The sequence below is a fragment of the Poecilia reticulata genome, chromosome 13 (assembly GCF_904066995.2).
Source record: "Poecilia reticulata chromosome 13, P_reticulata-male-v2, whole genome shotgun sequence".
Lineage (NCBI taxonomy): Eukaryota > Metazoa > Chordata > Actinopteri > Cyprinodontiformes > Poeciliidae > Poecilia > Poecilia reticulata.
Window position 1 is genome coordinate 24,467,048 of NC_088842.1, and position 17,548 is coordinate 24,484,595.

At 42.2% G+C, this 17,548-nt stretch overlaps 1 protein-coding gene across 1 annotated transcript; it reads right to left on the reverse strand.

Moving 5' to 3' along the window:
* Positions 1-905: 905 nt before the first annotated feature.
* LOC145554630 (uncharacterized) lies at positions 906-16,742 on the reverse strand. The gene is made up of 5 exons (XM_081614810.1): positions 16,712-16,742; positions 16,404-16,480; positions 14,409-15,334; positions 11,811-12,649; positions 906-1,285 (listed from the first exon to the last, which is right to left on the reverse strand). The coding sequence occupies exons 1-3, from the start codon at positions 16,740-16,742 to the stop codon at positions 14,450-14,452; spliced, it is 993 nt and encodes a 330-aa protein (XP_081470936.1). The 3' UTR covers positions 906-1,285; positions 11,811-12,649; positions 14,409-14,449.
* Positions 16,743-17,548: the final 806 nt, after the last annotated feature.

The following is a 17,548-nucleotide window of genomic DNA, read 5'->3' on the forward strand; positions in this document are numbered from 1 at the left end:
AACTCACAGTTTTCTTTGACTTAAATAGTTCTTCGTTGTGGATTTGTTTAGATAATCTTGATGTGGATGTAGTTATATTTCAGTACATAGATCAGACATGTAAAAATGGGATGTACCTCATGTTATCAATAAATTAACATGCAAAGCTAAAGATTTCATTTAACAATCTCCAAACAGCTCTTTCACTGAATATTTCTTTTTTTACCATTTTGGACATAAGTAAACAGCATCTGCACATGTTCTTGCAGTCCAACTGCCCGTCTGTTTTCTGCCCATGTGAACATTCACTATATGTAAACAAACATAAAAATCTGTTGTTTTGCTGTTTGAGGAGAGCATCTGGACGACGGTTACCAATCGCTGCTTCAAAAGCTTAATGAGCTAAACGTGTTCATTTGTCGGGCAGGCTGCTGCTGCTCCGTCCATAGGTGGGTTGAGGCAGGGAGCAACCGGACCATATCCAAAGGTTCTGCCCGTCTGTCATCGATGTGAGTGTGGAGAATAATTTTCAGTTTTTACCTTTAAAACTTTACCTTTTTACCCTCTGTGATTGATGGGATGTTGATAGCAGATCTGACCACTGTGTAATCGAGCTGAAAGTGAGAGCTCTGAAGACATAGAGGAAGGAATCCTGTAAACGGCACATTATGTGATTTAGGATATTTGAAGCAGTTGTTTGTAACACCATCTGTCCACGCTGGCACAGCCTGCTTCAGGTAAGTGCTGTAGGGCATTGATTTGGAACTAAGCTGTTACAAGTTTACAATATAATAATCCAGTGTGTAATGATGGGATGGTAGTGAAAACGGTCTGTGTCATGCATCTTAATAAGCGGTAAAATAACCCTTACATGAATTATATTTTGACAAAGTAAACACAAATTAATATTGTAATGTGAATAAAAGTTTGTGTTTTCAGGTTTTATTTCAGTTGAAAAGAAACCCAAGAATCAGTTGTGAACAGTAACATCAGGTTTGTAATGTTTAATGACAAGAATGAACAAAAAGCCCAGCGCTACTAAAATCCCCTCCACTCACTGGAGTCAGTACTCATCTAAATGAAAGCTACGATTGTCATCGAGAGGACACAAAGGTCAAAGGTGAGCCTCGCTGCTGTAGGTAGGGACTCCCAGTGGGTCTGGTCCACTCGGCTCTGTGGTCCGATGTACGGTCACCCACAGGGTCCCGTCAGGGCTCAGGGTCCCTCTGACTGACAGGGGATCCATGTCCTCTGGGAACAGGGATTTATGGGTGAAGGTGTTACTGACGCTCCCATCATCCAGAACCTGAAGACAAAAGACAGAACATCAGAAACAGAGAAGCAAAGGAAAACGAAACATGATCCAGAAACATGATCTCTAGTTGGTCAAGAGAGGAGCAAGAGTGGAAAACAGATTAAAAACAAGGTGAGAGGTAAAGAATGTAGTTTTGAAATGTTCAGCACTTTTGTATGCACAGCAGCTCCCTCTGCTGACATGTATAAATTGACAGCAATACCCCGTATCTCATTGTTCAAACCAGTAAACATTACATGGGCCAATGTTGGCCTTAGAACCAAAATGGCTATTGAAGCCACCGATAACAAGCTGGAGGAGGGGTGGCATTACATCCCCAGCTGTGACATCTGGAGACACGCACTGTGTGAAGTTGTAACAGGCACAGCTCGAGTTCATGCACTCCCGTGACAGGCTCTGGGAGGCTCTGGTTTGCACAATAAATGCCATGTGGGTGAAATTTTATGGATGATACTCTGATGTCCCATTCTCCTGAAGGCAGCAGAGCTGCACCACCAGAAACTGACAAACACTGAAGAAAAGAAGAGCTATGATTAATGTAGTTACAGTTCTAATTTGCTAACAGAAAAAGAGGAGGAAGAACTAGCTGAGATTCCAGAAGAATTATGGAGTCCCTCTGTTGTTGGGTTACTTAACTCAATTCCTCCAGTACAAATTCGAGCAAAAACTAACTGGAGACCTAGATATCCCCTGAAACCAGAAGCAGTGGAAGGTATTAAACCATTGTGGAAGAATTATTGAAAGGAGGAATTATCACTGTAATACCCCTATTTTTCCAGTCCCGTAGGCAAACAAGAAAGATTGGCATACGATTCAAGATCTACGTTCAGTGAATGATGCAGTGCAAATCAGACAACCAAATGTACCAGATCCCCACACACTGCTAAACTCACTTAAGCTGGGTAATAAATTCTTCACAGTAATTAAGCTCAGCAATGGTTTCTTCTCGGCACCCGTCCACCCAGACTCGCAGTTTTGGTTTGCATTCACTTATAAAAGTCAGGGATATGCTGCTTGCCCGACTGAAAACAGCCATAATTGCACTAAACAAGTAAACTCCTGGTGTTTGTTGATGACCTATTAATCACATCAGAAAAGGAAGAAGCGTGCAGAAGTGACTCACTCGCTCTGCTGCACCACCTCTGTAAAACGGGGAATAAGATCAGCAAAGATAAGCTGCAGTGGGTAAAAAGGGAGGTGAACTATCTAGGTCACACCATGTCTGCTGAAGGGAAAAGGATGCAGCAGAAAAGAAAAAAACAATTGCTGATGCACCAAAACCTGAAATTAAGAAACAAATGTCATTTCTTGATAGAAACTGGCATTAATACAGACATTAATACAGACAACAACTTTGATCCTGCCAGATTATAAAATGACTTTTGTCCAAACTGTGGATTGCAGAAATGTGTTTATGACCTCTGTGTTGTTACAAAGTCATGGAAATATACTAAAGCCTTTGGCCTTCTACTCAAAGAAACTAGATCCAGTAGCACAGTCCCTACCAGATTGTGTTCAAGCAGTGTGTGTGTAACGCTAATTAAGGCTAGGCGCCTGACTACGGCCAATTCTAATAACAGGCACTCAGATAGGTTTGGCTATGGAGCCCGTGTGTGTGAATAAAACACCATCAGACAAAAAGTACATTCAAGTTATTGTATTCAAGTGTATATTCTTGCATATATTTAGGAAGATATTCAATAATAATAATATTTATAATAACAGTGATTTTCTATGAATATAACCGAAAGACACAACAAAAAAGAAACACAAGGAAAACAACAAAACAATAAACCCTGATGACACCCAAGCGTTTTTTTCTATTTTAAGTCCTTTCGTGAATCCAAGGTGATTAATGGTCCATCAATCAATAATCCAACTGTTTTTAGTCCATGATCCAGGGCATTAGATCCAGAATGCATGAAGTAGTTTGGTTCATTTAAGTCCTACCGCAAAGCTGCGGTGATCCGGGTAGCTCGCCATCCTGGGTTGACACAGGGGGTGGAAAAAAACCTGACCTAAATAAGGTCATAAATAAAAAGAAAACAAATTAACTTTCACGGTTAAACAGGGTTAAACTGTTATCCAAATTAACCAAACATTCAATAATTACAATTAAAAAAGCTATATTCCATCAAGTATTTCTCAGAAATCTTTCAAATGAATTTCAAGTTAAAGATCGCGATCAAGTTTACAGATTCAAATTAAAGTTACAAGTCAAGGGTACAGATCAAATTAAAGTTACAAGTCAAGGGTACAGATCAAATTAAAGTTACAAGTCAAGGGTACAGATCAAATTAAAGTGCACTTTCAAATTGTATCCAAGTTTAATTGACAGAGTCAATTAAACTTAATTGACTTTCATATCATTTTCAATAAACAATTGTTTTTTCTCTTTTAGTTTGTTTCGCAACTCCCAAGAAATTAAGCAACCCCAGAGTTCTATAGGCTGTCTACAAAAATTAATGAAAAGTAACTAAAACTATCCTAAAAGGACGAATCTACAAAAATCAAAAGACCTATTTAACATTTTAAGGTTATATGATCTATTCGGCCACAAAATTAACAAAAAGGAAATGACCTTTTAATTAATAAGACCATTTTTTAATCACTAATACATAAATTGAGTGGGCGTGTCGCCACTGCATTTCTATTTCTGAAAAACTAACAAAGTACGTAAATCAACGACTCACCGTCGAGCGGTCGACAGAAAACACCCAATTTAGTCCTTCGGCCGTGTTAATAAGGCTCGATCCAGTCTTATTCTTCCATATGCTTAGAAGACGCCAAGACGAACAGCTAACCACAGCGACAGCAGCAACAGCAATTGAGATCCGAGTCACCTGTGACCCGGATCTTAAAGTGTGCTGTCAGTTTGACCCGCCAAAATAAAATACGGGTTGATTATTTTGTGCAGGTTACATGTGCAGCGGCAATGGCAGTGAACATGTCAGCAGACATAGTTTTGTTTCACAAAATGGAACTACTTGTCCCACATGCTGTAGATGTTTTACTATTACAAAGTAAAATGAATTTGCTCTCACCAGCAAGACACCTATCTTACACTGCAACACTTTTGTCTCAACCACACATCATAATAAAACGATGTACAGTCCTGAATCCATTACTTCCATCGTCCAATGATGGAACTCCACACAGCTGTCTAGAAGCTACTGGACATTTCCAACTTCCCATACCAGACCTACAAGATACTCCCTTGGCAACTGGAGAAGCTTGGTTCGTTGATGGTGCTTTCCTCTCCCAAGCAGGAAAACATGGGAGAGGCAATTTCCCAGCACAGACTGAAGATCCACAAATAATAGACAAAGCAGTGCTGAAAGACATGCAGGATAATGCTCCAAAAGCAGAAAAAGACATGGGGCAACACTGAATGATGATAAAACTGTTCAGGTAAATAACAAACCTGTTCTACCAAAATCCCTATTTAAAGCAGAGGCAATTTTGACACATGGATTTTGTCATGTGTCAACAGGGGGGATGATTACTATGATGCAACAGCATTTTACCACATCTGGATTAAATTCAAGGTTTTGGGGAAACCGTCGTTGGACCCCATTTGTAAACACGAGGGTTAATTATCCTCTTTTATTTTAATAAAGAATCATTGATGCTGAGCTTTAATGAGCACAGTAAGGCCTGCAGTGCTTCAAAGGTTCTTGTTTCTGGGAGCTGCTGGAGAAGTTGTCAACATGATCTCCTGGGAAGGTTTACCATTGTCACGTGTTTACACCACTTTTCAGTAGCAGCTCTCACTGGAGTCCCGAAAGCTTAGAAACAGCTTTGGGACTCTTTCCAGGCTGATAAAATATCAATCAGGGCATTGGAGCAGACCACATGCCTCCTAAACACAACTCAAGTTAAATTGACTCTTGTGACAAAGAAAGCTACATCACACTTAAATCCTCATATTAAAAAATAATTGTTAATTATGCTAGATGGAAAATAAATAACTAGGAATCAACTGGTTCATGTTAATGAAAAGCAATAAAAGGGAAAGTGAACCCCAGGCTAAGATGCATTTTCTAAACTTGGATGGCTTCGTTAATAAGGTAATTATTCAATTTGGAAGGTTGGGAAAATAATTTCCCCTTCATACAGAGAGACTCTCAGCTTTGGTTACAGCTAATCTGGAGTAGAATATAATAAACTATATAGCAAATAGGGTTCAAATCAGATAGTCTTTGTCATTCAAACGTATTCACACCTCAATTTGTTTTATATTCTGTATTTAATGGGATTTTAAAACAAGAAAAGAAAACATGGAAGAAGGAGTTTTGGTCTAATTAGACAATAATTACACTTTATGGGAGTGAGAGAAAGCTAAAATTGCAAATTTACAATGAACACACACCATCCTCACATTCAAACATGAACAGCATTACCTCCGCAGAGACGGAGTTTATAAGAAGGTGGATGGGGACTCATGGCTACATGAGTCAGTATCGTGTCGATGCGACACAATCCACAGTAGACCTATGAGTGCTGATCCACTGCACACTAAGAATCAAGTTTCCCATCCGCTGAGCATTTCAGCACCTGGACAGCTCCCATAGGCCACATGCTCACGCTGCCTCCGGCCTCCGCGCTCACCCTCATCAAATCAGATTTGCAGAAAAACAAGATTAGGAGAGGTGGGGCTCTAAATGTCAGTGCCTGGCTCTCCTTTCCAGCCCCTCTGCAGGCAGCCGTTTCTGGTTACTGTCTGTGAAAAGAACAACTCGCTCCATTAGCCACCAGCACCCATCTCAAACACTGATGACGGATCGCTCAGCCAATCCCTGCAACCCCCTCTCCTGTCTGGTCAAAGACTTGCCATTTAGCTCCATCAGCTCAGGTTGCCCACCTGGAGGATTCAATATGTGCCATTTAACTGGGTGTGATGAGATCCGTTGGCTGGGGGTGTATTGTGTTGAATCTAGGCCATCTCAATGAAAGTAATTGTGACGAGTGAGAGACACTCACATGTTTTCTGCAGCAGTTTTCAAAAACCTGGTGGTCACTGGCGATACCACTTACCCCTTTACAGACACAGATATATTCACTAGTGAGAATCAATAAGAGGCTTGATATAATTTTTTTTTTATAATGTAGCACCAAAATATTTAGGGAGAAAAACAGCCTTTAATTTAAGCAGTGCTTAAATTATGAAGTCCCCCCCGAGGGAAGGAACGTCAGGGTGAGGGAGCGACGCTCACTCGCTACCCCCCCCAAACCAACCAACCACCGAGGCGACGATACGTGAAAGGTAAAACTCGCTACATTTACCTCATTATGTGTGCGAGGTGAAGCAGCGTAAGGCACGCTGAAGTGTATGGGGAAACATCATCGGCGCGCCGCTTCTCCAGACGGGGTTTTGGCGCCCCCTCCGCCGAACCCCTGAGACCGACTCACCGAACCCCTGGGGTTCGATAGAACCCAGGTTAAGATCCACTGGTCTAGTGTTTATCTTTTTCTCTAGAATACTCCAGAGATTTTCTGTAGGCTTTGGTTGGGCCATTTGGCTGACTAATTATGCACATAGCTATTAAAGTCATTCCACTGGCTCCCTGTAGCTCAGAGAATAGACTTTAAAATACTGTTGTTGGCTTTTAAATCACTAAACGGCTTAGCAACAAAATGCATTAAAGATCTGCTGCTGTTGTACCGACATTTCAGACCAATCGGGTCTTCTGGTTCTGGTCTGCTTTGCACCAGAACCAGAACCAAACATGAAGATGCAGCATTCACATTCTATGCACCACAAATCTGGAATATACTTTCAGAAAACTGCAGAAACTGAGTATCTTTAAATCTGCCTGTTTCTTTAAACAGCCCAAGTGCTTAAAACAACCACCCGCTGTTTTTTTGGTAACAAGTTTGTTTTTTAGTGTCTGTAAAAAGAGCCGTTTCAAAAACCTCCAGAATGTAGCATCACAAATCAACCGTTACTTAGCAACCCCAGAGAAACCCAGCCTGTTACCTAGCAACCCAAGCTGACTTTAATGTCAGCTTGGGTTGATTTCCATTTGTTTGGAAATGAGATTTCCAAACAAATCTCATTGTTTGGAAAAGATGAGTGTTTTGTTGTTGACTTGCCATTCAGAAACCACTCTTGTTGGCTGTGCAGGAGGCTCCACTTTTGCTTTTCAAAGATGTACGGTTGTGTAATTGTTCATCATTTTCATGTGCGAGTGTAAACTTTGAGACGGGGGTGGGGGGGGGGGGCGTGGCCAGTTCTTCTTATTTGGATTTAAAGTGACAAACTCCCTGAAACAGCTCAAAACAGGCAGAACTGACCAGACTAAAATCATTATCTGTGAATAATTTTGTGTAAAAAATTTAATGAATATATTTGTTATTGACCACAGATCTATCCTGACCTGTTCAAGAAAGCATAATAGGTCACTTTAAAACTCGTTGTTATACTGTAAAATGTAAATACATTGCCATTACATTGCAATTAGATTCTACCTTTGGAAAAAAAGAAGGTAATATCACCACAGAGCCTCTTACAAACGTGGAAAATGACTGGAAACTGTCTCCTGTATCTGTGTGTGTGTGTGTGCGTGCGTGCGTGTGTGTGTGCGTGCGTGCGTGCGTGCGTGCGTGTGTGTGTGTGTGTGTGTGTGTGTGTGTCCTGTCTGTCTTTCTGTGTTGACCTGTCCAGGGTGACCCCGCCTCTCGCCCGGAACATTAGCTGGAGATGGGCACCAGCAACCCTCCCGACCCCATTAAGGGACAAGGGTGTAAGAAAATGGATGGATGGATTACAATTACTAATTATTCACATGTTGTATTCAATAATTTACACATGAACATGAAAGGTACAACACAACATGTCAAAGAACATTACTAATAAATTGGAAATACTTAAACTACCCACTTGTTCAATGGAACTTGGTTGAACAAGCTCATCACCTGCTTGACCATCAGTTGTTTCTGATGAAAAGTTTTCTGTATTAAGCTATTTGTGGGAGGAAAACATACAAAACCACATAAAAAAAGCATGAAGACTGTTGATGGAGTCTTCAGTGGAGAGTCAAAACTTGTGCAGGTCACTTGGAAGAGAGCGTCAGGAATAAATCATTCTGTTTTCCTCTACCTCTCTCAGCTCTTTGCATGCTCGTACATACGTGGTGGTTTTCACACGCCCATGTGCTCGAAGCTAAGGTTGAACGAAATGACACGCTGGGAACGCCGTCTTTAGGCCGTAGCTTAGACAGCGGCCAACAAAAGAAATTAGAAACTATTGTTAGGTTCCTCATCAAAAAAAGAATTGATGAGAAAAACACTGTTGAGCAGATTTAATGGGAAACCAGGTGATTGTGTTTTGCACATTGTAAAGCCTAAATCAGTTACAGCCACATTGGCTGAATCTTGTCTAAATTGTTGGAAAAAGTTACATTTGTGTTAATATGAATGAGTTTATTTGGAAATGTTTTGATGGGTTGAAACATCTCCTTCACTAGGGAGTGTGAATCACTTCAGAGCTTTTCCTGGTTACCATAGCAACTGTTACACTTCTACCCAACTGATGATGTCACTAGGAACCCAGGCCTTGTGTCATAGATTCTATGACATCAGCTCTGAACCCTTTGAATATCTTGTTACGTGTGTTCTAAAGCCAGATGCGCAGAACTCAACGGATTTATAGAGAAGTGCAATTTTTCACCCAGAGACTGAAACGCAAGATGGAGCCCCGTCGATTCCCCAGGAGGCAAGATACACCTATGCCTATGACGAGAAAGATATTTGACCCAGACCTCCCATGTGATTTTGGATTCAAGAAGAGCGTCAAATTTGAAGATCAGGACCGTACTTTAAGGAACTCGATTTTAAAGTTACCTAAAATTAAAAAGGATATCCATCCTACCCCCATACCGCAACAAAAATTAGATATTCAGGAGAATTCCGCCACAACTGATTCCAACTCTAGCAAAAGCTCAGGTTTCCCTCTAAGTTTTGTAGACGGAATTGATATAGACGGAATTGATATTCAGGCACTCATTAACCAGCATAATAAATTTCGAAAAGTACAGGAGTTGAAAGAAAGACACGAAGCTGCTCTTCCTAAATTACAGGAAAAGAAGCCAAGCCCAACGAATGCCTACGCACAGGATGTGCAAAACTGGAGAGACAAGCGGGAGAAAACTCCATCAAAAACGTTGCAGCAAATTGACAGAGATGTGCAAAAACCTCTCAACTTGTCCACGGATGTGGACAAGTTGAGAGCTGACAAGTTGAGAGCTTGTCCAAAACTCATTGTCCTTTCCAATGAGGATTCTGGAAAGGACAAACAAGGCATGCAGTTTAAAAAGTCTTCGTCACGTAGAAATGAACAAAAACTCAACAAACAGGTTAGAGAGAAGGCAGAGAAACGATTGGTAAAGCCAAGGCAAACACCCAGAGTTAGTGAAGGCAAACGGTCAGAATATGTACATGACGAGAGGGAGAAAAATGTTCACGAGCAGGTAAAATTTAGAGAGAAATGTAAGAAGATGGCCTATGAAAATATAGAGAATATAAGGAGAAAAGAATATGTCAAAGAAGCTGTTGAGGAGAAAAAGCTTAACCAAGAAAAAGCTAAGCAGGAGTTTGCCCAAAAGTTACTTGACAAACAGGAGAAAGAAAAGAAAGTCAAAATGCAAAAGTATTTGACTGATGCATGGGATGATCAAGTTGAATACAAACGGCAAAAGCAGATTGAAATGGACAAGATCATAAATAAAGGGTCTGATTCCTTGATGGAATCAGAGCAGTCGCATCGAACGGAGGACGTTGAGAAGAAGAAACAGAAGAAGCAGCAGACACTCAGAACACAGGACAAGACTGAGCAAAACATGAGGGACCAAAAGAAGACAGTGGATGACAATTTACAGGATATATTGAGGAAAGAAGCTGCCTATGACTCTGTTATGCAAAAGAAGCTATGTAACAGCATGGCTAAAGAGAAGGTTGCCAAAATGCTACATGAAGCACATCAGCAGAAGAAGGAAACTCCAAAGCCAAAGACTCTGGCTGATAAAGTGTTTGCTAGTTATGAAAATAAACAGCAACAGAAGAGGGAAATGGACAGGGCTGAAAGGGAAGGGTTGCTTCCTGGATATCCAGCTGAGGAAATTGTAGCCAGGAGACAGAAGAAGGATCCCCAGCAGAAACTGAAGACACAGGACGAGACTAAAAAACATACGGACAATTTAGTAATAATGCAGTGGGGAATACAGCACAGTGTAACTGAGCAAGAAAGAGATGTTCAGTATGAATCTGGCTTTCTAGACTATAAGAGTGACTGCAACATTCCTGATAAGGACAGAAGTCGTGAAATACGTAAAAAAATAGTGTACGACCAACTGTCACTTACAAAGAAGGAAGAAGCTAAAAAACGGACTTTTATGGAGGATAAGTTACTGGAAGAAAGGAAAGAGCGGGAATCTGCAGAGCAAAAGCGTGAAAAACTGGAGAAAGAGAAAAAAGCTGCAGCTATAAAGAGTCTGACAAATTCTTGGGATTCCCAGATTCAGCTCAAACGGCAGGAGAAAAAGGAACTGTGTGAGATTGAAAGGAAAAACATGCAGACCTTGATGGAATTAGACAGAGTGTGTGGAGCTGAAAACAGTAAGCCAAGCCACCAGACTCTGCCAGGGAGAAGTACCTCCCTGGCAGAGTCTGCAAGAAGATCTGCAAGAAGATCGGTGGGTACTGCTGACCAACATGACGACACAAGAAACAGACCTATACAGAGTAGTCAGAAAGTTAGGAAGCCAGTCACATTACCTTTACTCAAATCCACCTCTGTGCACTTTGCTGAGGATCACCAACAGCAAAATAAAAGAGTAAAATTCCCGTCCATTTCCAGTCCCAGATAAAATGTCTGTTTCTCAGCTGGCCAAGGAATGTGATGGGAATCCCCCGGAGGAGCTGACCCAAGTGGCTTAGGAGAGGGAAGTTTGTGCCTCCCTACTTAGGCTGCTGCCCCCATGACCTGAAGAAAATGGATGGAGGGATAGATGGATAGATAGATAGGTTTTCTCTGGGTGCTCCAGTTTCCCTTCAAAAACGATCAATCGATCGATGGATAGATGTATAGATAGATAGATGGATAGATAGATAGATGGATAGATGGATAGGTTTTCTCTGGGTGCTCCAGTTTCCCTTCAAAAACGATCGATTGATCGATAGATGGATAGATGTATAGATAGATGGATAGGTTTTCTCTGGGTGCTCCAGTTTCCCTTCAAAAACGATCGATTGATCGATAGATGGATAGATGTATAGATAGATGGATAGGTTTTCTCTGGGTGCTCCAGTTTCCCTTCAAAAACGATCGATTGATCGATAGATGGATAGATGTATAGATAGATGGATAGGTTTTCTCTGGGTGCTCCAGTTTCCCTTCAAAAACGATCGATTGGTCGATAGATAGATGGATAGATGGATAGGTTTTCTCTGGGTGCTCCAGTTTCCCTTCAAAAACGATCGATAGGTTTTCAGCTTCAGAAGGGAGGCCCAGACTTACCTCTCCTCAGCCACTTCTTCCAGCTCCTCCGGGGGAATCCCAAGGCGTTCCCATGCCAGCCGAGAGACATAGTCCCTCCAGCGTGTCCATGTCTTTCTGATTAGCTTCCCTGTGTATTTAACCCCACCTGTTGTCTCTGTCCTTCGTCGGGTCCTCGTCATTAGTTCATCGTTCGTCTGTCCGTTTCCAGTGCCGCATGTCTTTCTGAGTTTGTTCCTGATTCTTTATTAAATACATTATTTCCTCATTACTACCTGGGTTTACCGGCGTCTTCCTCACCTACAACCATGCACATATGACAGAATGTCCCTAGTATTAGCTACGGCAGATATATGGCCAGGGCCGTACAGAGACCACTACAGGGGCAGGTGCTCAACAACAAAAAAGGGCCCATCTAACCGCCTTCTAGGACAGAATATTAACAGCCTCTCAGCTTTCAGAGTTTAATAAACAATGATAAATTACAAAATTGTGAGACATACAATCAGAGCTAAAGGAAATCTCTACATAGAGCATAACACTATGCATATGTAAGATATTTTTTTAGTAATTTCTTTCTGCAGGTCTATTTTGTAAATCAGAGCTGGCGGTCTAGCTCTGGTTTACATATTTTGTCTTTACAGAATTACACTATTAAAAATATAAACAAGGGCACAAAGCAACCTTTGTGCCCTTGTAATCTTTTTATAGATTACAGATACTAATCTGTAATCTATAAAAAGATTACAGATTAGTATCCACTAGGACTGTAATCTATAAAAAGAGCTTCCTGTTTGCTGCAGTGGAGATGAAGACGGTCCAATCAGGAAAGCAGAGCTGCATCAAACTTTAAGGTGGAACTGCAGAAAAAAGAAAAAAACAAAAGCAAAAATTGAATTGTTAATGTATGTCACCATGAGAAAAGCCTACTGAGTTTTGCTTTAAAAACCTTTTTAAACATTTAAATCACACATTTGTCTCATGAACAGCAGTCTCATGTCTCAGTGATTGTTTTTGTTAAACTTATTTGTGCATGTCATAAATCTTTTCTTGATATTCTAAGTTTTTGTTTGACTCAAAGTTTTGCTTGTGATTCTCACATGACGTTGTGAGCAGTGGCGTAGCCAGAGGGGGTGCCAGGGGGGCCATTGCTCCCCCTGTCATCTGATTGGCCCCCCCAGTGGCCCCCCCTGATGATTGACATATAACGGCACCAGGTTATCCTGTACATTATTTGGAATCATTCTAAGTCAATCTATCTAAAGAAGAAAAACAATAATAAATATATGAAAAGAAAATGTATAAAACTTTATATAAGTCCATGTGATGACATAAATAAATAGATTTTTATCAGGCGCGATACCAGCCTCCTTTATACTCATAACAACAAGCTGATATTCTTCTCCTGGGTGTTTCAGTTGCTACGCTGTGGTGCAACTCAAAGGCTAAAACACTTCATACCTGGTGGTTGTAAAACACCAATAAGTTATTTATTGATCCTCCGCAAAATAGAGAAAAAAACGAAGAGGGGCCGACAATGTTCGTAGTTTGGAGCAGAGGTGGCGCTGGAGGTTTTTTGTTGTCCGTCAAAGAAAAAAATCATTTTATTTCCAATTTGTAGTCATCAAACGCAACATTTATTATTTCTCTGCGAGAACGTTTTTAAAATCAGGTAACATTTCACGAAATGTCACTCTGATCGGTTCCTGATCCCGCATCACTTCCCTCTGCGGGAGAAAAACCCCGCAGAAGCGGATCAGCTGCGCTAGGCGCTTCAAAGTCTCTGGTCCGTTAAAGCGTCCAGATCAGAGATGATTCTCTGACAGATATTGTTCTTAGTTTGATTAATAATGAGCTCCACGATGTTCTCTTTGCGTAAAGTTGAAACTGTCTGCGCACCAAGTGGTCAGCTGATCACATTCTGGACAGAAACCAGCGAACTGCTCTCTGTTCTTATCAAAATGAGGCTGAGGAGGGAATCTGACATATTAACTCAGTTAAGTTTTTACTGGTTTTGTTTTTAAAACATCATTAACGTAAGCAGTGTAACTATATATTGTATATTTGGCGTTTGTCATCTCATGTGTGATTAACTGGAGCATTTATTGCCCAGCGCTCTGCGCTTGTTTCTGCTTAACGGATCTGCACTTTAATTTCTTTCCTCTCTCAACAGTCAGCTGTTATTCCTCTACTTAAACTATAATAAGTAGATCCTAACATTCTATTTAGTTTTTCTCTGTGTGCTCCAAACTCATTAATGTAAATTCATCAGAAGCCCGAACCACCATCAGGCTAATAATTCTGGTCCGACCCGAACTATTGTTACCTGTCCAATCAGAGCTTCCTAACCAAGGTGTCCATAACTCTTCAACACGCTGTCAGCTCCCGGTCAGAAAGACGCATTTAGTTCAGTGTCCATGAGATGATATTCAGAAAGGATCTTTTATTTGATTGATTTTAGTTTCCTCTGCGATGAACTCTTTGCATAAAGTCTATCATGTCTCCATGTGCGCCAGTCAAAGGAGTTAATTATAACATGTCAAATGACAGAGGGGCTTAAAAAATAACCAAATATTCAGTTTGGTTATTTTTTTAAATTATAAAAAATTCCCTTCTCACCCTCCGCGGGTGGTCTGTTTCATCCTCTGAGCTCGGGTCCTCTACCAGAGGCCTGGGAGCTTGAGGGTTCTGCGCAGTATCTTGGCTGTGCCTAGAACTGTACATTTCTGGACTGAGATGTCTGATGTTGTTCCTGGGATCTGTTTGAGCCACTGCTCCAGTTTGGGGGTGACTGCCCCGAGGGCCCCGATGACCACAGGCACCACTGTGGTCTTCACCTTCCAGGTCTTTTCCAGTTCCTCCCTGAGGCCCTGGTATTTCTCCAATTTCTCATGCTCCTTTTTCCTGATGTTGTAGTCACTTGGTATTGCTACATCCACCACAACAGCTTTCCTCTGTTCTTTATCCACCACCACAATGTCCGGTTGGTTCGCCATTACCATCTTGTCTGTCTGGATCTGGAAGTCCCACAGGATCTTAGCTCGGTCATTCTCCACCACTTTTGGGGGTGTTCCCCACTTTGATCTCGGGGCTTCCAGTCCATATTCTGCACAGATGTTCCTGTACACTATGCCCGCCACTTGGTTATGTCGTTCCATGTACGCTTTCCCTGCCAGCATCTTGCACCCTGCTATTATGTGCTGGACTGTCTCAGGGGCCTCCTTGCACAACCTACACCTTGGGTCTTGTCTGGTGTGGTAGATCTGAGCCTCTATTGTTCTGGTGTTTAGGGCCTGTTCCTGGGCGGCCAGGATGAGAGTCTCTGTGCTGTCCTTGAGTCCAGCTTTCTCCAGCCATTGGTAGGTTTTCCTGACATCAGCCACTTCAGTTATTTGTCGGTGGTACATCCCATGTAGGGGCTTGTCCTCCCATGATGGTACTTCCAGCACCTTGTCTTCTGTTCCCCATTGCCTGAGACATTCGCTGAGCACATCGTCCGTTGAGGCTTTGTCTTTGATGTATTTATGGATCTTGGATGTTTCATCCTGGACAGTGGCTCTCACACTCACTAGTCCTCTGCCTCCTTCCTTACGGCTCGTATACAGTCTCAGGGTGCTGGATTTGGGGTGGAATCCTCCATGCATGGTTAGTAGCTTCCTAGTCTTAACATCCGTGGCCTTCATCTCTTCCATTGGCCAGCTAATTATTCCGGCAGGGTATCTGATTACTGGTAAGGCATAGCTGTTTATTGCACGGATCTTGTTCTTGCCATTGAGCTGGCTTCTCAGGACTTGCCTTATTCGTTGGAGGTATTTGGCTGTGGCTCCTTTCCTTGTGACCTCATCGAGGTTGCCATTTGCTTGTGGTATTCCCAGGTACTTGTAGTTGTGCTCTATGTCTGCTATTGTTCCTTCTGGGAGTGAGACCCCTTCTGTGTGGGCGACCTTCCCTCTCTTTGTAACCATCCGACCACACTTCTCTAGTCCGAATGACATCCCAATGTCAGTGCTGAAGATCCTGGTGGTGTGGATCAGTGAGTCGATGTCTCGCTCGCTCTTGGCGTACAGCTTGATGTCATCCATGTAGAGGAGGTGACTGATCGTGGCCCCATTTTTGAGTCGGTATCCGTAGCCAGTCTTGTTGATGATTTGGCTGAAAGGGTTCAGGCCTATGCAGAACAGCAGTGGGGACAGAGCATCTCCTTGGTATATGCCACATTTGATGGACACTTGTGCAAGGGGTTTGCAGTTGGCTTCAAGGGTGGTTTTCCACAGCCCCATCGAGTTTGCAATGAAGGCTCTTAGAGTCCTATTGATGTTGTACATCTCTAAGCATTCAATGATCCAAGTGTGTGGCATTGAGTCATAGGCTTTCTTGTAATCAATCCATGCGGTATATATATATGTATATGTATATATATATATATATATATATATATATATATATAGAGATGTGCACACACACATTTAAAATCCCCCCCCACCCCCCCCCCGAGAGGTAGTCCTGGCCCCCCCTTGGCCCCCCCAACTTTAAAAGTCTAGCTCCGCCACTGCCCTCTGGTGCTGCGCCCCTATGCGTTGCATACCCTGCATACCCACTTTTTGCGCCACTGACGGGAGCCATGGATCGATGATGTGGGTCGAGTCTGATGTCTGATTTCACGCGTGGAAGACAGGCGTCATAGTCTGGGTCTGGGTGACACAGACAAAGGTCCGCGGAGAAACTGAGAGCAAACTGGGGTCTCGTTCCTGGCAACCTTCACCCAGTAGCTGCATAAATGCTGATAAAATTATGATATTTTAAAGGTACTTAACTTGAACTCCTGGAACAACCGAGAGCGTTTCTAGTCATATAAAAGTATCCGAGGATTTTGCGTCAACGAAGGAGCAAAGAAAAAAAAAAGAAGCGTGGTCCTACCTTACAGCTAAACTGGGTCAGCGCGGTCAGAACCATGGTGTCAGGAAGCGCCTTTCACGAGCCTAACAGCCGTTTAAACAGTGAATCCATCCATGGTGTCAGCAGCCCCTCATACCTCAGTGTGTGTGTGCGCTTCTCACTAGCGGGCTCCCCTAACAGCGTCTCGCAACTCTCGTAGCATCGCGATGCTTAGGCTGCAGGATCCCAGCCCCTCGATGCTCACCGCAACCATAAAAGCGCAAACTCTCTTCACGCACACACACGCACGCCCCCCCCCCCTCCCCCCCCCCGCACACACACACACGCATGCATACGCCAAGTAAGCACACACATGGAAATACGCGTTTAAACTATAGAATAAAGTCTAACCCATACATGGTGTTTTACGGTACAAGAGTTGTTTTGGTGTCACTGAAGCCGAAAACCGCAATCGGACAGCCGGAATAAATAAAAGGTAAATTACATAATAAATAAATAAATAAATAAATAGAGAGAGAGGTATATTTTAAATGTTTATTCTAGGAAACTTTGGTTTATCGTTTGTGAAAACGCCGAATTTTTTTCCATTTCATAAGACCAGTTAAAATGTGTTTTTAAATTCAGAAATGTTACGTTTCAAGACGGGAAAGACAGTTGTCCAGCAGGCAGTCAATGACATCCTCCACAATGAGTGTAGTCAACAAAACATCCGTTTTAAAGAGGCTGGTTCTTCATATTGTGCTGTATCCAAAAGCATTAATGGAAAGTTGAGTGGAAGAAAAAGTGTGTAATAGCAACAAGGGTGAGCACAATCCTCTGGTGTGGAATGCAAGTAGAGTAAGAGCATCAAGAGATAACCACTA